General features: G+C 40.9%; 1 protein-coding gene across 1 annotated transcript in view; it reads right to left on the reverse strand.

Moving 5' to 3' along the window:
* The window catches only part of DNAH11 (dynein axonemal heavy chain 11), a 313,208-nt gene extending 290,912 nt beyond the window's left edge, over positions 1–22,296 (reverse strand). Inside the window, exons 1-6 of the mRNA XM_060108331.1 lie at positions 21,819–22,296; positions 20,316–20,459; positions 4,856–5,052; positions 4,199–4,388; positions 3,324–3,423; positions 559–770 (exon numbers count right to left, since the gene is read on the reverse strand). Of these exons, the coding sequence (XP_059964314.1) occupies positions 559–770; positions 3,324–3,423; positions 4,199–4,388; positions 4,856–5,052; positions 20,316–20,459; positions 21,819–22,169 (1,194 nt within the window). The 5' untranslated portion in view covers positions 22,170–22,296. The remainder of the gene's footprint in view (positions 1–558; positions 771–3,323; positions 3,424–4,198; positions 4,389–4,855; positions 5,053–20,315; positions 20,460–21,818) is intronic.
* Positions 22,297–24,140: the final 1,844 nt, after the last annotated feature.

Below are 24,140 nucleotides of genomic sequence, written 5' to 3' on the forward strand. Positions count from 1 at the left end.
GTGGAAACCAAAGGGAAAGCTACAAAGAAAGTACTACGTGTGTGTGCCTTTTATTAGAAGCTGCCTTAAATCTCTTTTGAAGAAAGGTAGGATGTTAAACAAACAGAATCCAGTAACAACCTGTCCCTTGACTGTATCTGACTTATTTCCAGAGCTCCTTTGCCTTTTAGGATAGAAAGTAATCTGGGGGCTTCCCTGGTGGCGCAGTGGTTGCGAGTCCGCCTGCCGATGCAGGGGACGCGGGTTTGTGCCCCGGTCCGGGAAGATCCCACATGCTGCGGAGCGGCTGGGTTCGTGAGCCATGGCCGCTGAGCCTGTGCGTCCGGAGCCTGTGCTCCGTGACGGGAGAGGCCACAACAGTGAGAGGCCCGCGTACCGCAAAAAAAAAAAAAAAAAAAAAGAGAAAGTCATCTGGCCTTTGTTACCATAAAAGTCTTATGAAAAAAGAAAAGGGAAAAAGGTGTTCTGTAGACTGGATTTATTCATTCCTCCTTGATCTCATAAAACCTACCACACGGCAATAATTCTTATTGTTCCTATGTTTTTCATGCTACATACCCGGTCAATGAAGAGATTACAAAACTCTTGCAATAGAACTATAATCCGAACAGGGGTATTATAAAACGTGGAATGACTCCAGATCAGACAGATGGTATGAAATAACGGGGCAATTAATACACCGGTCTGTGGGAATTCCGTCTCCTGGACACATTGAAGGTGTCTCCTCAGGGGTCTCAGGTAAAGTTCCACGTCCCGGGCTTCGAGAAGGGCTGAAAGGAAACCACTGTTAATGTGAGGCAGCCTCTTTTATCTGAAGTCACTTCACAAGGTTGAGAGAACGATGCAAAACAACATGGCTGTACTTAAATGCTGCCTCTTTCTTTTTATATCACTACCCTACCATTGACACAGGACAGGTTAGGAAGGCTTTCGACACTGTCCGGCTGTAACAACCCTTCAAAGAGAGCCCAAGCGTAGTTACTCACAAGTAAATTGCGACTGAAGACTCACCAGCATCATCACCAGAAAGTTAATTCCTCCCATGCACTTGGCACCAGCACAATTGAATCATTTATTATCTCATTCTAGTATCCTATAAGAGTAACTCATACCACGAAAAATTTTCCATTATATTATTATCAACAGTGTAACTATTGAAATTGTCGAGCATGGGTGATGAAAATATTTTGAACTAGACAGAGGCAATAGTTACAGGATATTGTGAATACACTAAATGCCACCAATCTGTACACTTTGAAAACTTTTTTTTAATGTTATGTGAATTTTACCTCAATTTAAAAAATTGTTATGCATGGTAGGAATAAGGAATACTTCTTTAAAAAGCTATATATGAAGACAACATTGAAATAGTTATGATTAATTACTGCGTAGTCTAATCCAAATTTTCTCTTGATTAAAACTGGTCCTTTTAATGTACCCTAAATGGATCTCCATCAGACTTCATTGTACTCCTGAGGCTACAAATACCTTTGATTAACTGAAAATGGGCTTTATTTATGAAGGTAGGGAATGAAGGAAGTAAATTCCTTATTTTCTGGTGTTATCCCAAAAGACTCCTGTCAGAAATCAAAAACAAAACACACTGCCAGACTTTCTTTTTTTTTTTGGCTGCCAGAGTCAGGTATGCACCCACCCATGTTGCTCTACTTGACATGAAACCAATTACTCTCTCCACCTAACAATAAAGACCTGGGGAAAAAGAGAGGGTCCAGGAACTATTTTTTCCTCAGATGCACTCACATTTTGAAATTAGTGTGTTTTCATCAGTGTTAATTTCAAAATCCAATAATTCCATGTAAAGGTAAAGTGCCCTTAAAATGTGATAAGCACTTCTAGTGATTTTACAAAGCCTCAAGTAGGTCTTTGGGAGAGCCTTCTACCTCTAACTGAGAATGGCTTTGGGCCACTTGTTCTACTGAAAGTGTTTTCTCCTGAATCTCCAGGCCATATGCTCAAAAGGCTCTGAGGACCCCTGGGATTCATTCCTGGAGAAGTTTTATCCACAGAAAATGTGAATCTTACTACCAGAAAAAACGTAAGCAGCTTCTGTTTATTGAGGGTACACTTACTCTGTGCCTAGTATTCTGTGCACTGTATATTACGTCTTCAATTCATTGGTCCTCAGCCAGGGGAGGATTTCCCCCAAGGGTCATTTGGCAATGTCTCGAGACACTTTTTGTCCTCACAACGGGCATGGGGGGAGTGGATAGAGGCCAAGGATGCTGCTAAATACCCCGCAATGCACAGGGTGGTTCGCCACAACAAAGAATTATCCTGCCCAAAACGTCAGTGGTGACAAGGTTGAGAAATAGTGCTCTAATTCTTGCAACAATTATACAAGGAAGGTGTTAGTATGCCAAGTTGGCCAACAGAAACCAGGGACGCAGCAAATTTAAGATGTACTGAGTGGATCTGGGATAGAAATACACATCTAATGCCCTCTTGTCTTAAGGCCTCTTTTCAAACAGAGTTCATGGAGAAAAGCCTAAAGAGATAGCAAAACATTTTCAAAGTAGATTTTAAGTATTTCCTAACCTTCCACGTTACATAGGAAAAAATTTAAAAATTTTCTCATGTTAGAAACAAAAACAAGCTATTGGCCCACGTTATCTTACAATTTTATCGTTTAAAACTTCAGTATCACGGATCATATCCATATTTGCTTACACATGTCTAAAGAAACAGAAACAGAAATAAAAAAATTACGGAGGGGTGTTACGCCTGGGTACTGAGAAGATAAGGAGACTTTTCACTTCCACAATTTCCTTTTTAAATTAAAAATATCTGTTTATAATTTATGGGTTTTAACAATGTACATGTATTACCTGTTCAAAATGCAACAAACAAACCCTCCTCTCTGTGTGTTTAATTTTCACCAAAACTTCAATGATGACTTTGCGTCCTTATGAGTTAAATAAATGGTGGATGTTAAGCAAATTCAGAGATTCTACTGGGGAGTCACTGGACTAACTGCAGCCCAACTGTTGATTAGAAAACCTCCATGCTGGGCATTCAATGACCTGCTGCTAAACACCAAAGGCCTTTTCCCTCCACACACATACACTCTCATTGAAAGTTCAATCTAGAGCCTCTTTGGTAGGTACTTACTATATACCCGAAAAATGGTTTAATATAGCCAGAGAATAAACTGCAGATAATTAAGATGGACTTATCATTAGAAGAGTCAAGTGCAGTCATTTCATGAGCACGCTAAGGGTAGAAGGGTAGAGGAGGCTGAGCAGACAGGCAGGAGTCAGATCAGGAGGGACCACTGATGCCAGGCGGAGGAACACGAGTCTTACCATTTTCCACAGCCATGAGGATATCCTTCAAAGTTGGAAAATAGCTGCTTTGCTTATTTTTCAGGATCTTAACCATTTTGAGGACAATGGGAGCCTGAAGCTAAATTGAAAAAAAACAAATATATATATATATATATATATATATATATATATATAAGCTAGATTAATGACTAAATGTATTCTGCAATAAAATATTTAAATTATATTCCATACATGCACAGTACACACAGTATTTACTACTCAAAGACATACCGGGTTTCAAGTTAAAAATAATTTTTAAAATAATTTTTTTCCTTAAGACTGTATGTTATTTTACATTTATAGCTCTTAATTTGAATTTTCAAAAAGTCTGTTAATATACATTTTATTATACATGTAAAATATTAACTTTTCCATATAAAATCTGTTTCAGAAAATCTCTGAGAGATAGGGGAACACGTGAATGAATGTCTTAGTTTTTAGAACATTAAACTGAATAACTTCTAATGGCAAACTCCAGCAGAGGAACCAGTTAGTTCTTCCAAAGTTGCATCTCTCCACTAAGCAAAATCTACTCCTTTCCCAAATTAATTACATCAACTAGATTAATTAAATCTTACAATCTTCAACATTTCCCTTGGGAACTACTCTTTCTTTGCCACAAAGTGTTTCCAATTACTGTCAAAATAGTCTCAAAAAGGCAAAATTACTTTTAATCCCCATTAATTTTAAGAATGCATACCATACAGAACTTTGGAATAAGAAAATGGACAATTAAGTCATTCAAAGACAGTGTATTAAACCTTTAACATTACTGGAAATGGCTTTGGAGACCAAATTCTACAACTGACTTTGCTAATTCAACTGGCAAGCAATTTCTAGGGCTCTCAACTTACTTGATCATAAATGCATGCTAGGTTCTCTCTCCTCATCATCCAGAAATCCAGTTCAGCTTGAGGATTTGAGTGAAGACCATTCAGCAAAGGCTGCACTAAATCTTTTTCTACAATTTCTTGGATTTGATGCGACCATGTAATAACCACTGATTCAACTGCATGGAGTACTGTCCTTTCATTTGGCTCTAGTCTACAAACATTGAAATGATTAAAAATACAAAAATGAATCATTTCATCCAAATAAGGATAGGACTTGAATTTTATTAGGTATTTTATGAATCCATAAGCTAGTTTTCTAAATAAAAATACTTCAAAATCAGATCTATTATTTTTATAGCCTCAATTTGAGTTATGACATTGTTATTCTGTCATGGGCATGTCTCTAACATTTAAAAAATTGTTAAAGAATCATAATGTCCTCAAAAACATTTTACTAGAAGAGTATTGTTGACATTATGGCAATTGGTACTGCTTGCTTTTTGTACAGCCTGCTTTTAGAAAGAATACTTTGAAAGGAAATTATATGGTGTTTCTGTACATTATTTTTTAAAATATGCTGTAGTTATAATAATTCTGATATTTTGTTAACACTTTGCTGGGGGTATGATATTAAATGGGTGTGTTGGCTCTCCATGTTGATACCATATCATTACGTACTTGGTCTCTGAATATTTCTGATCCAGGTCAACATTTCCTGCAATAGTGGGAATTGGTAGAAGAGTTCTTCTCAACATTTTGCCCCTAAAAATATGCATTTTATTTTTCATGACTTCTATGTGACGTTCCATGTCTTGTGAAATAAAACAGGACCAAGATTTATGGTTGTTCTTATTAGAAATAATTGGCACTAAAATCTAGAGAAAGAGAAACATTTTAAAAAACAGTGAAATTAATTTACAGACAATGTGCTCCTTCAAAGATTTTCTTGTCACACAAGATCGGCAACAAAACGACCCAATTTCAATTTCATAAATATCCTCCTGTGGTATCAAACCTACAAAGAGATGACAAAGTCAGTGACCCATTTAGATTTAATCAATTAAATTCTTTCAAAGTGGAAATACTATACTGCTTGTTCATTCATTTATCCATTTATCAAACATTTATGGAGGCTCCCAATAACTTAAACTCTGCATGAAATAAGCAAAATCATGTCAAGTAAGTAAACTGCTTTCTTAATGCAAACTGCACACATTGGCAGATATATTAATGTAAAAAATCTTCTTGAATCACATGGAGGCAAGAGTAAATAATCTTCTCCAGCCCTGGGTGACATCCCAGTGGATTAAATTTTGATAGTCAGAAACATGTTTATTCAATCATATGAACCTTTTTTGAACTCCTTCCACCATTAAGTTGGAAATATCAATGAAATTATATGTGTGAAAACACTCCAAAATTATTTTGTGTTCCCAAAGCCCAGCATATCTTACGTAATTAGTAAGAATTTCTTGAGTTAATGAAGTTGGTCTCTTCTTGCTACCTCACTCATTTTCAATATGCACTAATTAAACATTTTTCTGACACAATCTGTCCAGACCATCAGCTTTACCTATAAAATTTCCATTAGCTAAAATACTTAGAAAATAGGTATACCACCTTTTTAAGGCTGATTTTGAGAACACAACCTTACAGTTAACTAAAAACAAACTGAAATTTTATTTTATTTTCCAATGGGGATAAAACAAGTCTTTCCAAATTGTATTATTATTACAATTTCCTGCTTTGTACCCACTACTTGTTGAGCTAGGAGATTAGTAAGGAACAGTGTGTCTTTCATGGAAACAACCTAAATGTCCATCAACAGATGAATGGATAAAGAAGATGTGGTAGGGGAGGAGCTTCAAGATGGTCGAAGAGTAAGACCGGAAATCACAAATACACCAGAAATACATCAACATGTGGAACAGCTCCTACAGAAGACCCAGTGAACGCTGGCAGAAGACCTCAGACCTCCCAAAAGGCAAGAAAGTCCTCACGTACCTGGGTAGGGCAAAAGAAAGAAGAATAAACAGAGACAAAAGAATAGGGACGGGACCTGTACCAGGGGGAGGGAGCTGTGAAGGAGGAAAGGTTTCTACACACTAGTAAGCCCCTTCGCGGGCTGAGACTGTGGGTGGCGGAGGGGGGAAGCTTCGGAGCCACGGAGGAGAGCACAGCAACAGGGGTGTGGAGGGCAAAGCGGAGAGATTCCCGCACAGAGGATCGGTGCCGACCTGCACTCACCAGGCTGAAAGACTTGTCTGCTCACCTGCCGGGGCGGGCAGGGGCTGGGAGCTGAGGCTCGGGCTTCGGTTGGATCCCAGGGAGAGGACTGGGGTTGGCGGCGTGAACACAGCCTGAAGGGGGCTACTGCGCCACGGCTAGCTGGGAGGGAATCCTGGAAAAGGTCTGGAGCTGCCGAAGAAGCAAGAGACTTGTTCTTGCCTCTTTGCTTCCTGGTGCGCAAGGGGAAGGGATTCAGAGCGCTGCTTAAAGGAGCTCCAGAGACGGGTGTGAGCCGCGGCTATCACCCAGAGACGGACATGAGACGCTAAGGCTGCTGCTGCAGCCACCAAGAAGACTGTGTGCAAGCACAGGTCACTATCCACACCTCCCCTCCCGGGAGACTGTGTAGCTCGCCACTGCCAGGGTCCTGGGAACCAGGGACAACACACGGCGCGCGTCAGGCTGGTGCAATGTCACACCGGCCTCTGTCGCCGCAGGGTTGCCCTGCACTCCGTGCCCCTCCTTCCGCTGGCCTGAGTGAGCCAGAGCCCCCAAATCAGCTGCTCCTTTAACCCCGTCCGTCTGGGCGGGGAACAGACACCCTCAGGTGACCTACACACAGAGGCAAGTCCAAATCCAAAGCTGAACACCGGGAGCTGTGCTAACAAAGAAGAGAAAGGAAAATCTCTCCCAGCAGCCTCAGGAGCAGCAGATTAAATCTCCACAATCAACGTGATGCACCCTGCATCTGTGGAATACCTGAATAGACAACGAATTGTCCCAAATTGAGGAGGTGGACTTGGGAGCAACGATATACATATTTTTTTCCCTTTTTCTCTTTTTGTGAGTGTGTATGCATATGCTTCTGTGTGTCATTTTGTCTGTATAGCTTTGCTTTTACCATTTCTCCTAGGGTTCTGTCTGTCCTTTTATTTTTAATTACTTAAAAAATTTTTTTTTCTTAATAATGATTTTTTATTTTACTAACTTTGTTTTATTTTACTTTATTTTATTTTATTTTACCTTCTTCTTTCTTTCTTTTTTTTCTCCCTTTTATTCTGAGCTGTGTGGATGAAAGGCTCTTGGTGCTCCAGCCACGTATCAGGGCTGTGCCTCTGAGGTGGGAGAGCCAACTTCAGGACACTGGTCCACAAGAGACCTCCCAGATCCACGTAATATCAAACGGCAAAAATCTCCCAGAGACCTCCATCTCAAGGCCAAGATCCAGCTCCACACAACGACCAGCAAGCTACAGTGCTGGACACCCTATGCCAAACAACAAGCAAGAGAGGAACACAACCCCACCCATTAGCAGAGAGGCTGGCTAAAATCATAAGTCCACAGACACCCCAAAACACACCACCAGGCGTGGACCTGCCCACCAGAAAGACAAGATCCAGCCTCATCCACCAGAACACAGGCACTAGTCCCCTCCACCAGGAACCCTACACAACCCACTGAACCAACCTTAGCCACTGGGGACAGACACCAAAAACAACGGGAATTACGAACCTGCAGCCTGCGATAGAAGACCCCAAACACAGTAAGTTAAGCAAAATGAGAAGACAGAGAAACACACAGCAGATGAAGGAGCAAGGTAAAAACCCACCAGACCTAATAAATGAAGAGGAAATAGGCAGTCTACCTGAAAAAGAATTCAGAATAATGACAGTAAAGATGATCCAAAATCTTGGAAATAGAATGGAGAAAATATAAGAAACGTATAACAAGGACCTAGAAGAACTAAAGAGCAAACAAGCAGTGATGAAACAGCACAATAAGTGAAATTAAAAATTCTCTAGAAGGGATCAATAGCAGAATAACTGAGGCAGAAGAACGGATAAGTGACCTGGAAGATAAAATAGTGGAAATAACTACTGCAGAGCAGAAGAAAGAAAAAACAATGAAAAGAATAGAGGACAGTCTCAGAAACCTCTGGGACAATATTAAATGCACCAACATTCTAATTATAGGGGTCCCAGGAGAAGAAGAGAAAAAGAAAGTGACTAAGAAAATATCTGAAGAGATTATAGTTGAAAACTTCCCTAATATGTGAAAGGAAATAGTTACTCAAGTCCAGGAAGTACAGAGAGTCTGATACAGGATAAATCCAAGGAGAAACACGCCAAGATACATATTAATCAAACTATCAAAAATTAAATACAAAGAAAAAATAGTAAAAGCAGCAATGGAAAAACAACAAATAACATACAGGGGAATCCCCATAAGGTTAAGAGCTGATCTTTCAGCAGAAGCTCTGCAAGCCCGAAGGGAGTGGCAGGACATATTTAAAGTGAGGAAAGGGAAAAACCTACATCCAGGATTACTCTACCCAGCAAGGATCCCAGCAAGGATCTCATTCATATTTGATGGAGAAATTAAAACCTTTACAGACAAATAAAAGCTAAAAGAATTCAGCACCAGCAAACCAGCTCTACAACAACTGCTACAGGAACTTCTCTAGGCAGGAAATACAAGAGAAGGAAAAGACCTACAGTAACAAACCCAAAACAATTAAGAAAATGGGAATAAGAACATACATATTGAAAATTACCTTAAATGTATATGGTTTAAATGCTCAAACCAAAATACATAGATTGGCTGAATGAATACAAAAACAAGACCTGTAGATATGCTGTCCACAAGAGACCCACTTCAGACCTCGGGACACATACAAACTGAAAGTGAGGGGATGGAAAAAATATTCCATGCAAATGGAAATCAAAAGATAGCTGGAGTAGGGGCCTCCCTGGTGGCGCAAGTGGTTGAGAGTCCGCCTGCCGATGCAGGGGATACGGGTTCGTGCCCCGGTCTGGGAGGATCCCATATGCCGCGGAGCGGCTGGGCCCGTGAGCCATGGCCGCTGAGCCTGTGCGTCCGGAGCCTGAGCGTCCGGAGCCTGTGCTCCGCAACGGGGGAGGCCACAACAGTGAGAGGCCCGCATACCGCAAAAAAAAAATAAAAAAAAAAAAAAAAAAAAAAAGATAGCTGGAGTAGCAATTCTCATATCAGACAAAATAGACTTTATTTTTTTATTTTTATTTTTTTTAATTTTAATTTTTTTAACATCTTTGTAGAGTATAATTGCTTTACAATGATGTGTTAGTTTCTGCTTTACAACAAACTAGACTTTAAGACAAAGACTACAAGAGAAAAACAAGGAGACTACATAATGATCAAGGGATCAATCCAAGAAAAAGATATAACAACTGTAAACATATATGCACCCAACATAGGAGCACCTCAATACATAAGGCAAATACTAACAGCTATAAAAGGGGAAATGGACAGGAACACAATCATAGTAGGGGACTTTAAAACCCCACTTTCACCAATGGACAGATCATCCAGAATGAAAATCAATAAGGAAAACACGTTTTAAATGATACATTAAACAAGATGGACTTAATTGATATTTATAAGACATTCTATCCAAAAACAACAGAATACACATTCTGCTCAAGTGCTCATGGAACATTCTCCATGAGAGATCATATCTTGGATCACAAATCAAGCCTTGGTAAATTTAAGAAAACTGAAATCATATCAAGTACACTTTCTGACCACAACACTATGAGACTAGATATCAATTACAGGAAAAAATCTGTAAAAAATACAGACACATGGAGGCTAAACAACACACTAATTAATAACCAAGAGATCACTGAAGAAATCAAAGAGGAAAACAAAAAATACTTAGAAACAAATGACAATGAAAACACGATGACCGAAAACCTATGGGATGCAGCAAAAGTAGTTCTAAGAGGGAAGTTTATAGCACTAAAATCCTACCTTAAGAAACAAGAAACATCTCAAATAAACAACCTAACCTTATACCTAAAGCAATTAGAGAAAGAAGAACAAAAAAACCTCAAAGTTAGCAGAAGGAAAGAAATCATAAAGATCAGGTCAGAAATAAATTAAAAAGAAATGAAGGAAACGATAGCAAAGATCAATAAAACTAAACTAAAAGCTGGTTCTTTGAGAAGATAAACAAAATTGACAAACCATTAGCCAGACTCATGAAGAAAAAAAGGGAGAAGATTCAAATCAATAGATTTAGAAATGAAAAAGGAGAAGTAACAACTGACACTGAAGAAATACAACGGATCATGAAAGATTACTACAAGCAACTTTATGCCAATTAAATGGACAACCTGGAAGAAATGGACAAATTCTTAGAAATGCACAAACTTCTGAGACTGAACCAGGAAGAAATAGAAAATATGAACAGACCAATCACAAGCACTGAAATTGAAACTGTGATTGAAAATCTTCCAACAAACAAAAGCCCAGGACCAGATGGCTTCACGGGCAAATTCTATCAAACATTTAGAGAAGACCTAACAGCTATCTTTCACAAACTCTTCCAAATATAGCAGAGGGAGGAACACTCCCAAACTCATTCTGCAAGGCCACTGTCACCCTGATACCAAAACCAGACAAAGATGTCACAAGAAAAGAAAACTACAGGTCAATAACACTAATGAACATAGATGCAAAAATCCTCAGCAAAATACTAGCAAACAGAATCCAACAGCACATTAAAAGGATCATACACCATGATCAAGTGGGGTTTACCCCAGGAATGCAAGGATTCTTCAATATATGCAAATCAATGTGATAAACCATATCAACAAATTCAAGGAGAAAAACCACATGATCATCTCAATTGATGCAGAGAAAGCTTTCGACAAAATTCAACACCCATTTATGATAAAAACCCTGCAGAAAGTAGGCATAGAGGGAACTTTCCTCAACATAATAAAGGCCATATATGAAAAACCCATAGCCAACATCGTCCTCAATGGTGAAAAACTGAAACCATTTCCACTAAGGTCAGGAACAAGACAAGGTTGCCCACTCTCACCACTCTTATTCAACATAGTTTTGGAAGTTTTTAGCCACAACAATCAGAGAAGAAAAGGAAATAAAAGGAATCCAAATCGGAAAAGAAGTAAAGCTGTCACTGTTTGCAGATGACATGATATTATACATAGAGAATCCTAAAGATGCTACCAGAAAACTACAAGAGCTAATCAATGAATTTGGTACAGTAGCAGGTTACAAAATTAACGCACAGAAATCTCTTGCATTCCTATATACTAATGATGCAAAAGCTGAAAGTGAAATTAAGAAAGCACTGCCATTTACCATTGCAATAAAAAGAATACAATAACTAGGAATAAACCCACCTAAGGAGACAAAAGGCCTGTATGCAGAAAATTATAAGACACTGATGAAAGAAATTAAAGATGACAAATAGATGGAGAGATATACCATGTTCTTGGATTGGAAGAATCAACACTGTGAAAATGACTCTACTACCCAAAGCAATCTACAGATTCAATGCAATCCCTATCAAACTACCACTGGCATTTTTCACAGAACTAGAACAAAAAATTTCACAATTTGTATGGAAACACAAAAGACCCTGAATAACCAAAGCAATCTTCAGAACGAAAAATGGAGCTGGAGGAATCAGGCTCCCTGACTTCAGACTATACTACAAAGCTACATTATTCTAGACAGTATGGTGCTGGCACAAAAACAGAAATATAGATCAATGGAACAGGACAGAAAGCCCAGAGATAAACCCATGCACATATGGTCACCTTATCTTTGATAAAGGAGGCAGTAATGTACAGTGGAGAAAGGACAGCCTCTTAAATAAGTGGTGCTGGGAAAACTGGACAGGTACATGTAAAAGTATGAGATTAGAACACTCCCTAACACCATACACAAAAATAAGCTCAAAATGTATTAAAGACCTAAATGTAAGGCCAGAAACTATCAAACTCTTATGGGAAAACATAGGCAGAACACTCTATGACATAAATCACAGCAAGATCCTTTTTGACCGACCTCCTATAGAAATGGAAATAAAAACAAAAATAAACAAATGGGACCTAATGAAACTTCAAAGCTTTTGCACAGCAAACAAAACCATAAACAAGACCAAAAGACAACCCTCAGAATGGGAGAAAATATTTGCAAATGAAGCAACTGACAAAGGATTAATCTACAAAATTTACAAGCAGCTCATGCAGCTCAATATCAAAAAAACAAACAACCCAATCCAAAAATGGGCAGAAGACCTAAATAGACATTTCTCCAAAGAAGATATACAGCTTGCCAACAAACACATGAAAGAATGCTCGACATCATTAATCATTAGAGAAATGCAAATCAAAACTTCAATGAGATATCATCTCACACCAGTCAGAATGGCCATCATCAAAAAATCTACAAACAATAAATGCTGGAGAGGGTGTGGAAAAAAGGGAACACTCTTGCACTGCTGGTGGGAATGTGAATTGGTACAGCCACTATGGAGAACAGTATGGAGGTTCCTTGAAAAACTACAAATAGAACTACCATATGACCCAGCAATCCCACTACTAGGCATATACCCTGAGAAAACAATAATTCAAAAAGAGTCATGTACCACAATGTTCATTGCAGCTCTATTTACAATAGCCAGGACATGGAAGCAACCTAAGTGTCCATCGACAGATGAATGGATAAAGAAGATGTGGCACATATATACAATGGAATATTACTCATCCATAAAAAGAAATGAAATTGAGTTATTTGTAGTGAGGTGGATGGACCTGGAGTCTGTCATACAGAGTGAAGTCAGAAAGAGAAAAACAAATACTGTATGCTAACACATATATATGGAATCTAAAAAAAAAAAAAAGGTCATGAAGAACCTAGGGGCAAGATGGGAATAAAGATGCAGACTTACTAGAGAATGGACTTGAGGATATGGGGAGGGGGAAGGGTAAGCTGTGACAAAGTGAGAGAGAGGCATGAACATATATACACTACCAAACGTAAAACAGATAGCTAGTGGGAAGCTGCTGCATAGCACAGGGAGATCAGCTAGGTGCTTTGTGACCACCTAGAGGGGTGGGATAGTGAGGGTGGGAGGGAGGGAGATGCAAGAGGGAAGAGATATGGGAACATATGTATAACGGATTCACTTTGTTATAAAGCAGAAACTAACACACCATTGTAAAGCAGTTATACTCCAATAAAGATGTTAAAAAAAAAAAGAAAAGATGTGGTATATATATATATAATGGAATACTACTCAGCTATAAAAAAAGAATGAAATAATGCCATTTGCAGCAACATGGATGGACGGAGAGATTATCATACTAAGTGAAGTAAGAAAGAGAAAGACATACCATATGGTATCACTTATATGTGGAAGCCAAAATGTAACACAAATGAACTTATCTATGAAACAGAAACAGACTCACAGACATTGAGAACAGACTTGTGGTTGCCAAGGGGGAGGAGTGTAGGGGAGGAATGGACTGGGTGTTTGGGGTTAGCATATGCAAACTATTATATATTGGATGGATAAACAACAAGGTCCTACTGTATAGCACAGGGAACTATATTCAACATTCTGTGATAAACCATAATGAAAACGAATATGAAAAAATATATATATATAACTGAATCACTTTGCTGTACAGTAGAAATTAACACAACATTGTAAATCAACTATACTTGAATAAAAATAAATTAAAAAAAAAGAACTAGCGTGTCTTCTATGAGCTTTGTGGGTTAGGTACCTCAATATCAGAACTGCCATGAAAGGCACGTTTTTGTGTCATGTGCAAACACAGGAGAAACACCCGTCTCTGGCCAGGAGGGTTATTACGGAAGACTTGCCAGGAAACTTGCTACTTGGTTTAAATCTTTAAGATGAACGAGCAGGGCAGGCAGAAAACTGAACACTGATGCAAAATCACTGAGGGCTGCAGGCGTAGGGTTCTGAGAAAGTTCCAGTATGGTCTGCCTGAAACTAGAGCCAGCACCCCTAAGAGGCGGGGCTGTGAGAAATGCTGGGAAGGTTCATAAAGAGCTTTGGAAACCAGACTGAAGAGTTTAGTCTTACTGGGCTGAACATGCACTGACCCACTGAAAAACTGCTTTCTACATTAAATTCCCAATAGCAACAGCTTTTTCTAAAAGTCAGGGTTGAGGATAATTCTGGTTCTTCAACATTTCTAATTTACTGGATACTGTTTCAAACCTTCACTCTATTTACTGTTCTGTGATGAGGACAACTTCTTTTAAAATTAAATATTTGTGTCACAAGCTGTAGATAAAATTGTTAGGAAATTCTGAGCCCCATGGTTTGTAGAGCAATTAGGCGAGCAACAAGAGTATCTCCATGAACATCATTTAGAACAAATTGACCTGGGATGTGCTCTTTAATGACAATAAATCTTGTTATCAACAAGCTATATACAAAGTAGTTCAATTAACCTGGGGTTTTGTCTTCAGCTGTAAATCTTTTGGTCTAGGTTTTATGACTTATAAGAAAAATCCGTGAACTTTCTCTGAACCAAAATAATTTGGACATGTTTACTAGGGGATATACAACTACAGATAAAAGAGCCATGGTGCCTTTGCTAGAGTTCTCTTTACTCACCTTTCTTTTATCTCTTTCTAAATCTGGGGTGTTTCTTTTTACAGTGGTTCCTAAATCAATAGAGACTATTACCTGACAAACACTTTCAAAGTACAGGAGCCTGGTCCTCTGCCAGACTTCTTAAACTGAAATGTCTAGGAATGGGCCCCAGACACTGACTACAAAAACCAAATCATAACTTTCATTTTGGCTTGATAAGCATTTACAATTATTGTTTCTTTCAAGATTTGGGTCAACATAATACTTAAAGAAATAACTACATGACATTTTTAATACTTTTGCTAATTATATAATATAGTTACAAATAATAATGTATAGGGACACATAATAATGTTGAGCAGCAGATCGGGAGTAAAATTTCGGAGATGCTGGATTTGAGATGTCTATTACACAGCAAGTGCCATGTCCATAAGGGCAGTGGAAGTCTAAGCTTGGAGTTCAGGAGAGAGATCAAGGCTGGAGAGAGAAGTTTGGGAGGCCCCAGCATATCAACATAAATTACTGTTAATCACTGTATATCTGAGTCAAACTTCAAAGACCATACAACACTGAATACAAGTGAGAGTATATTAGGTCATTAAATTAGAAAAAATAGTCAAATGACCTTCCCCATATTCCTTTCAAACACTTGGTCCATCCCTTCTTTATTCTACCCCAGTTAAGAACCACAGCACTGGAAAACTACCTCAATACTTTTCATTCCAATCACTACCTCAATAACACAGTCCCTCCTCGCTCCTTGATTGAGTCACCAATTCACAAATCCTTGCATTAAATGTTTTTCTGCTTCATATACAAAGTACCCAGAAAGACAGAAGTTGTTTAGCTTGGAATGCAAGTCATAAATGACCATTTGATTTCAAAACTTTCCACTGAAGCCTGTCCTGATAAAAACCTTCACAGAACATGCCTTACTGCTACCATCTTCCAGTAAACACTCGGATATGAGTTTGACAACCGGCTTTGGTGGCAACCATCCGGGTGAAAAAGTTACATAGGTGTTAATTTTCTAATCAGCCTCTCCAGCTTTATTTCTCACCACCCTCCAGCTCTTCTTCCCCAATCTAAACGTATTAATGCAGTCCATTTTTAAAAATGCAATCTGAATTTCCTCACCTCTGTGCCTTTGCACTGCTTCTCCCTTCCTCCCTCTCTTACATCTAGCTATTGCTCCTGTCCTACGACACTATGGGGACCAAGTAATTTACCTTACAACTGAGGATGCTTTAGAGAGTAAAAACAAGCAATAAAAATGAGCAGGTATTAAATGATCTGTAACAGGAGGAAACTGGAACCGCCCCCAAGCAAACCAAGACCTATAATCATCCTATTTGAGACTCCCCACCTTCCCTGACAACCCTGTAGGCACCACAGCATCCTGCTAAAACCACTACATCCACCACATCATATCACTGTTAGCTCACACTGCATGCTTTCCGATGGCAGAAACGTCCTAACTAATTGCCAGGTGTGTTCAGTCACTGGCACCAAGCAGATATTCATTAAGTTTTGATTAAATGAACAAATGACAACTATGGGCTTATTTAGCATACAATTTCCCACAAAGTGTCCTTTTCATATAAATGTCCAAAAAATTCAAATGGAGATAGCAGAGATCATACACCAAATGCTTTTTCTCTAAAGAAATATCTTGCAGCTTCAGTGTTCTGTCTCTTATAAGAATAGGCTATCTTTAGCCCTTATTTAACCTTCATTCCTTTAACAAGTACTTACTTAGATCCGACTATGTGTCAGGCAGTCTTGTGTGTTTGGGACTCATCAGTGAGCAACAAAGATTAAGAGCTGGGACTACTGTAAGGCAAGTAAGACACTCACTTTGGAGCATAAGAGGGCACCAAAAAAAAAAAACCCCAACAAACCTCAATAATTAAGATGAATAATATTTTTAAATATTTTTAAAGTAAAAGCTAATCCAAAAATGATGAATAAAATATCAACATTTTTCAATAAAGACAGGATGAGTATTACTGACCTTTTGCCTCAGCCTCCAATATGACTTGGCATGGCACTGTTAGTGATCCTACTTTTACTTCAAGTGTTGATGTGGCTTTTTTTGCATTAATTTTTATTTTTTAAAATACTGCGTTTGGGGGCTTCCCTGGTTGGCGCAGTGGTTGAGAGTCTGCCTGCCAATGCAGGGGACACGGGTTCATGCCCCGGTCCTGGAAGATCCCACATGCCGCAGAGCAGCTGGGCCCGTGAGCCATGGCCGCTGAGCCTGCGCATCCGGAGCCTGTGCTCCGCAACCGGAGAGGCCACAGCAGTGAGAGGCCCGCGTACCGCAAAAAAACAAACAAACAAACAAACAAAAAACTGCGTTTGGGAATTCCCTGGTGGGTCCAGTGGCTAGGACTCTGTGCTTTCACTGCAGAGGGCCCAGATTCAATCCCTGGTTGGGGAACTAAGATTCCGTAAGCTGCGTGGCACAGCCAAAATAGTAATAATAATACTGCCTTAAATTATTACTCCTCTTGATTACTGGGTTGCTTTTATTTCTCCCCACCTCTCTGAAAGTTTTGTTCTTGAAGTGGTATCTCACTTGCCTGACCCTAAGTCCCTGCCCTTCAAAGATCCCTGCTCACCTGGAGGGTGGCTTCATGTAAAATAGATATTTGAGCAAAAAGACTTGCAAGACATGAAGGGGTTGGCTGAGTGGATTCTGGGGAAGATGAAGAAATGGCAAGAGCAAAGGCCCTGGGGCACCAGTGTGCCTGAGACAATTAAGGAAATGCAAGGAAGCCATGAGTTAGCAACTGAGATGAGTTGAGAGGTCATAGGGAGGTCAGATCACAGAGAATTCAAACCCATGCTTTCACCCTTTAACAAACCTAAGAATCACCTGTGCTTCTTGGTCCTGATTTAGCGGCTCTGGGGCGGGGCCTGAGAGTCTACAGTTTTAACAAGTTTCCAGCTGATGCTGATCCTGTTGATCCACATGAGCAACAATGCAAAGTCCAGACTGCTATAAGCTCTTGGGCCCTTACTCTGAGTAAAAGGAGAACCAGTGCAGGGTCTGAGCAGAAAGTGACATGTTCTTTCTCGTGTTTCAACAAGGATCACTCTAGCTGCTGTGTTGGGAATAGGTTCTAAATGGGAGTCATATAGAAGCAGAAAAACCAATTAAGAGGCTGATATATTAACACAGGTGAGAGATATTGATGAGCTGGACCAGAGTGGTAGCAATGGAGGGGAGAGGGGAGCTGATTCTGGGTATGTTTGAAGGCAGAGCTTGCAAGATTTCCTGACAGAATGTATATAAAGTGTGAGACAAAGCCAAGAGTCAGGGCTGACTAGGAGGTTTTTCTCTTTGGGGCATCTGGAAGGATGGAGTTCACATCCATTATTCTGGGAATAATTCCAAACAGCACAGGGTGGGGAACATCAGCTCAACTTGGAATGTTAAGTATGAAATGTCTATTGCACACCAAGTGGAATGTCAGGAAGGCATATGGAGCTCTTTGGAATTTGGGAGACAGATATTGCCTGGAGAGAAAAGCTTGGGAGTCCATGAAACATCGTAAGCCACAGTTAATTAGCCAATTATGTGAGCCACTGTGGATACTAAGCAAAGACAAGCCTTGAGAATTTTTTTATCTAAAAATCTATAGTCTTGCCTTAGGGCCCCTTCATTCTGAATTTAAGCATTGTCCATAAAGAAACCCAAGTGGGGCTTCCCTGGTGGCGCAGTGGTTGAGAGTCCACCTGCCGATGCAGGGGACACGGGTTCGTGCCCCGGTCCAGGAGGATCCCACATGCTGCGGAGCGGCTGGGCCCATGAGCCATGGCCGCTGAGCCTGTGCTCCGCAACGGGAGAGGCCACAACGGTGAGAGGCCCGCGTACCGCAAAAAAAAAAAGAAAAGAAACCGAAGTGACATCTTGAGCGTGATGTCCTCACTTTTTTCCTCCCAATGCTCATATCCTCAAGCATAATTAAATAAATGAGAATCTTCCAAACCTGTTAAACCCGTGAGGTTCTGAATGTTCTGTGCCTTCTATAGATGTGCTCAGGGACAGCTTACTCTCTTTCACTTAAACATTCCAGAGGGCTGTGCAGACCCTGGTATTGAGGTAAATTCCGAGGAACTGGAAAGAGTTTTGTATCTCCTGTCGCCGTACACAGACACAGTAAGAATTCCAATGAAGAGTGCTGCCTTGCCCTTCCAAGGCCAGCTGATGGCAGCCTGGATTCACAGGGCCAAAGGTCATTCACATACCATGTGAAATCCTTTCATCAGATTCAGTTCAATAAAAATCTCTTGAACACCTGCTACATACTGAAAACTGTCTCAAGTGCTGAAGACAGAAAACTCTCTTCCTAGTTATCTCCATGAAATCAACTAAAACCATGTAAATTCAACAGAAGAGGAGTGAAACCAAGGTAGAACTGAAGTTGGGGGACAGAAGCTTTAGTTAGCCCAGAGACCGCAGGAAAACACCTCCTTTCAAGAAGACAGCAGAAGACTCAGGAAGGAGAAGAGGTGTGAAAGATGGAGATTGACAAATCATTAGTAAAAAGTATGTTGGCAATTATTCCTATATTAAATATTGGCCTTGGCAAGACTGCTTTGGCTACTGAAATCTGGTTTACTGATACTAACCCAGTGTTTCCCAGAGTTTGGGGTGCATTAGAGTCACCTGGAGATCTTTAACAACTACTGCAGCCTGGCCCCCACTCCCCCCAGACATTCTGATTTAATTGGTAAGAGGTGTGACCTGGGCCGAGGCATGTTAGTTCCCCAGGTGGTCCAAATGTTCAGCAAAGTCTGAGAACCACCGCTCTGGTTCTTCCAAACCTAGTCATTTGGTACGTTGCTCCTCAAAGCTGGTTCATGAACAAACAGCATCAGCACCAGGTTAGAAATGTAGACTTTCAGCCCCACTCCAAACCTAATTTATCAGTTTGCCTTTAACAAAATCCCTAGGTGGTTCTAATGCACATTAGAGTGCCAGTAACACGGGTTTAGAGAGCATTTCTCTGACTTAAGGGGAGAGAAAGAGGAATTTTAAGTCAGTCACTCCTAATACATTTCTATTACCCTTTCCCATTATCTAACATGAGTGCACTTCGAAACTAACAGGAATCTGAAAAACTGATAATACCCCTTTCCAAAGGGTAAATTTGTCTCTATTCTGAATATGAAGTTTAATACCTATAGCTAAGTACAGGAGCCTATTCAATTCAAGCTGCTTTTTAACTTCCATTATTTAGAAAGAGAGGAAAAGGAGGATCCTGCAAATTACCACCTGTTGATCATTAGCATCAATATCAGCTCATTTCAGGAACAGTCTAAATACTATCATTTTCCGTCCACCTGGCTAATGAGATGACTAGCTTCTAAATTCTCTTTTTAATAGCCAGAGTTGTCCTGAATAATTCCAAGTGTCATAAAGATAAATGAAAGATTAAAATATTAAGGATAGACCAGTACCTCGTCTAGGAAAGCAGTTACATGTCCAAGAGATGAGGCAGGTAACTCTCCAAATAAAACTGTTTGAGAGAAATCATTTACTCCAATGTTTTCAGTACTCTTCTTGGCAATATAAACAAGTTTATGTTTTGCATCTCTTGGAATCTGAAACAAGAGTAACATAATTATTTTAAGTCCACAATGTAGCTTCCATGTTAACAAGCAGGATTTGCTGTATCTAACTTGTAAGTAGATTGCTAGCATAAGAAACAAAACCTGGCATCTTACCTACCTTTATAAATAAGATTGCTCCACTGCTCTTCTGCAAAGTTTATACAATTTTCTTTGTTCTTTTATAATGTTAATTTCACAGTATTATTGGTGTGGAACGTCACCTTTCAAAAGCATGTCAATTAGGATCATCATATACCATAAAGTCTCATAATTAAACAAATACAGGAAGAAATTAGAATGTTTCCATCTTACCAAAGGTTATTCTTTTGTATAACATTTTCTTGTTCAGAAGTAAGCCAAACCGAGATAAAGACCAAGAGGTTAAATTGTATTTCTATACTCAAAGCAGTGTTTAATCAAGATATTCTAACATTTCCAGAAATATCAAGTCATTTCTTCAGATATCATGACTGTTTAACTTAAGTAATACTAAACTGTTCTTGTCCACTCCACTGACAAACTTTCAAAATTAGGAGAGTAGCAAAACAAAAACAATTCTGAACTCACAAAACCCTAAGGCTAACTCCAGTTACTCTCTTTCTTCTCTGGGATCCTATTTCCCCGCCATTATTAAGACCACATCTAGTGATGATGGCATCACTTTACAACATTGACAGTGAGGCATCTCAAGATTGTAAATCTTGCTCCAAAGTCTTCGCAAACTCTTTAAGTACAAATGCTGTGATCGTAGGTGATACGTTAACCTTCAAGCGTACCAGAAGTCTAGATTTAAAAAGGTAAAAGGAAAAAAAAACAAGAAAAAAAAGGAAGAGAAAAGGGAGGAGGAGGGAGAGGGAGAGAGAACTGTCCTGAGCGCAGACTGCCAGGCAATTCTTTTTTAAAAGGAGTCCTAAGTATTATTCGTTGGGATGCAGTGTGGCTGACAGGCAGACTGAGCCATGACAAGTGATTTGGGCTCCACCAAACACCACATTTGCCTCCGGAGTGACACAAGAGCGATTTAAAGGAAAGTTATCTGGCAAAGAGAACCTACCTCGCGCCTCACGCCCAGGCAGCTGAAGGACGCGCTGCTTTTCTTGCTTTATCCGGGTGGAGCAGGCCCAAAGACTGACTTCTAGAAAACTAACCAACAGCCGCTTAACAGCAGAGTGGGCGCACGTGGGGGACTCTGTGGACTCTAGGCAAGCCCTTGATTGAAGTTTTTTTAAAGCGCCCGAATATGTGCCCCGAGAGAGAGAACCCAAGGAAGCACAACTGGCCTGTCCCGCTCAAGTGTCCGTCAGGCTGGGCGGGAGGCGTGACCTGGTTCCCTCGCCCGTCGCCCCTTACCTGTTGCGACGCCGCGAGCCGCTCCACGGCGTCGACGCTGAACACAAGGCAGGCGGGGCTGGGGCTCTCCAGAAACTCCCCCAGGACCTGCCGCTTGTCCTCGCTCTCCAAATGCTGGCTCCATTTCTCCTCCGGGAGCCCCAGCATCTGCTCCAGACGGCCGCCGACGAAGCGCACCCGCGCGTCCTGGGCGAAACTCCGCGCTCTCCTGGCCGCCGCCACCTCCTCGTCTTCGTCCTCCTCTTCATACTCCACCAGGCCCGCCGCCTCCGCTCCGGCGCCCGGGGTTAGGCGAAGGGTCGGGACCTCCCGGAAGCCTCTCGCCTCCCGGGCTGCCTCCTGGGCTGCCATTCAGTACGTCTGAGGGGGACGCGGGGCTGGCCGGCTCCACGCGCGCGCCCCTGCCCAGCCCCGGGTAGGCGAGGCCACCTCCACACTCGCGCTCCGAGAGGCGCCCACCTCCTCCAGCGATCACCGGGAGCGCGGCCGCTAGTCCCACACCTGCTCCCAATTAGCAGCCGGCGTCTGCACGCACTGCGAGCGCAACGCGCCAGGGCTCTGGCGGGCCTTGAGCCGCCGCGTCCCGTTTCCAGGGGAACGGCGTCCCCGCCCCGGCCCTCTGGGGGCGGAGTGAGAGCCGAGGGGAGCAGCTTTCTGGAGGGGAGGAGCGTGCCCTCGACCGGCGTGAGCCACTCAGCGGCCTCCTCCGCTGCCCTCTGGCGCCCTGGCACACTGGACATCTTGGAGCTCCCGGGAAGGAAGAATCGCAACCCAGTATTGATTAACTGCTGTTTTGAGCAGCGCTGGGTTGTGCTGAGCTCCGTGCTAAGCCCATCCCCTTATTTTATTTAATACCTAGAAAGGCAGGGCTTCGACTGGTCAGCTTATTTAATGAGCAAAGAAACTAAGTCACAAAGTGACTAAGCAACAAGGAGATGGTGGAACCGGGATTCAGGACTCGCGCCGAGGGCTTCTAACTTACCTTGCCCATAGCTGTTAGAATGTTTCCAGAAAAGAGCCAACACTGCCAATTTAGCTTTCCTAGTTGGGGCAATCCAAGATCTAGGTATTCAAAATCCTGATTCTGAACCTCACCTGCCACTTACTGGGATGTTAATACACCCAATGAAAGAATGCATAACGTCTTTGTAAAGAGCAAAGTGCTCTGAAAATATATAGAATCATTATTCACTCCAAGAGTAAAAGCTCACAGGAGAAAAATTCCAGATTAGTAACAGTCTCCGTGATGTTGAAATGGATTTCAGTATGGTCTATTAATGACATCTGTTGAGACTGAAGTAGCCAGAATTTTGAGGGGCAGTCCTCAAACTAAAGTTTTTTTAGTCCTTTCCATCTGTTCATTTCAAAGTAAAAACTTCAAACCCCTTGTTTCCTATAGGAACTATGAAGGAGTGTTGCCCTCAATAATCCATTATAATAACTGATTATTGGTAAATAGGTTGTATCCAGCAAGATTTGGTGCCTTAACAGTTTTTCTTTTTAGGATGTCAATTGTGTCTGATAACCACCTATAAGATTTTCTAGTTATATCATCAGACGCTTGAATGAACACAGGCTCCTGGAAAGCCTTTATAATGAACACAAGCTCCTGGAAGGCTGTTTTATATAGTCCAGAGCAATCCTTGGGGCACCCAGTGGCTACTAAGCAAGCCTGGAAATCACTGTAAACACCTTACAATGCTTCCTAGTCTCTCCTCTCACGCCTATATTCTACCTTTGCATCTCCTACCCCAGAGACACAGGAATTCTGTAAATAAGAGTTGAATTAAATTGAAGTGAAGGGCTTCCCTGGTGGCGCAGTGGTTGAGAGTCCACCTGCCGATGCAGGGGACACAGGTTCGTGCCCCGGTCTTGGAAGATCCCACATGCCGCGGAGCGGCTGGGCCCGTGAGCCATGGCCGCTGAGCCTGCGCGTCCGGAGCCTGTGCTCCGCAGCGGGAGAGGCCACAACAGTGAGAGGCCCGCGTACCGCAAAAAAAGAAAAAAAAAAAAATTGAAGTGAAAAACCACTTTAAAATTCAGAAAAATTTAAATCATAGTGTTATTATTTAAGTACAATTTTCAAAAAGTTACATAGTAACTCAAAATATAGAATGAAGACATGTCAAAGATGTCTTCAACTCATTAATGAGGATATCAACAAAATGGTGAAGTTGGTTCCAGGAGAATCAGAGAAAGAGATTCACAGGCAGTGGAGAAAGACTATTGAAATAAGGTTGCTAGGTTAGATACAATACTGCTTAATGTCCTATAGGACAACATAATCTTGACTTCCGTTTTGGGTTTTTTTAAAAAATTGTG

This window comes from Mesoplodon densirostris, chromosome 9, assembly GCF_025265405.1.
Source record: "Mesoplodon densirostris isolate mMesDen1 chromosome 9, mMesDen1 primary haplotype, whole genome shotgun sequence".
Classification (NCBI taxonomy): domain Eukaryota; kingdom Metazoa; phylum Chordata; class Mammalia; order Artiodactyla; family Ziphiidae; genus Mesoplodon; species Mesoplodon densirostris.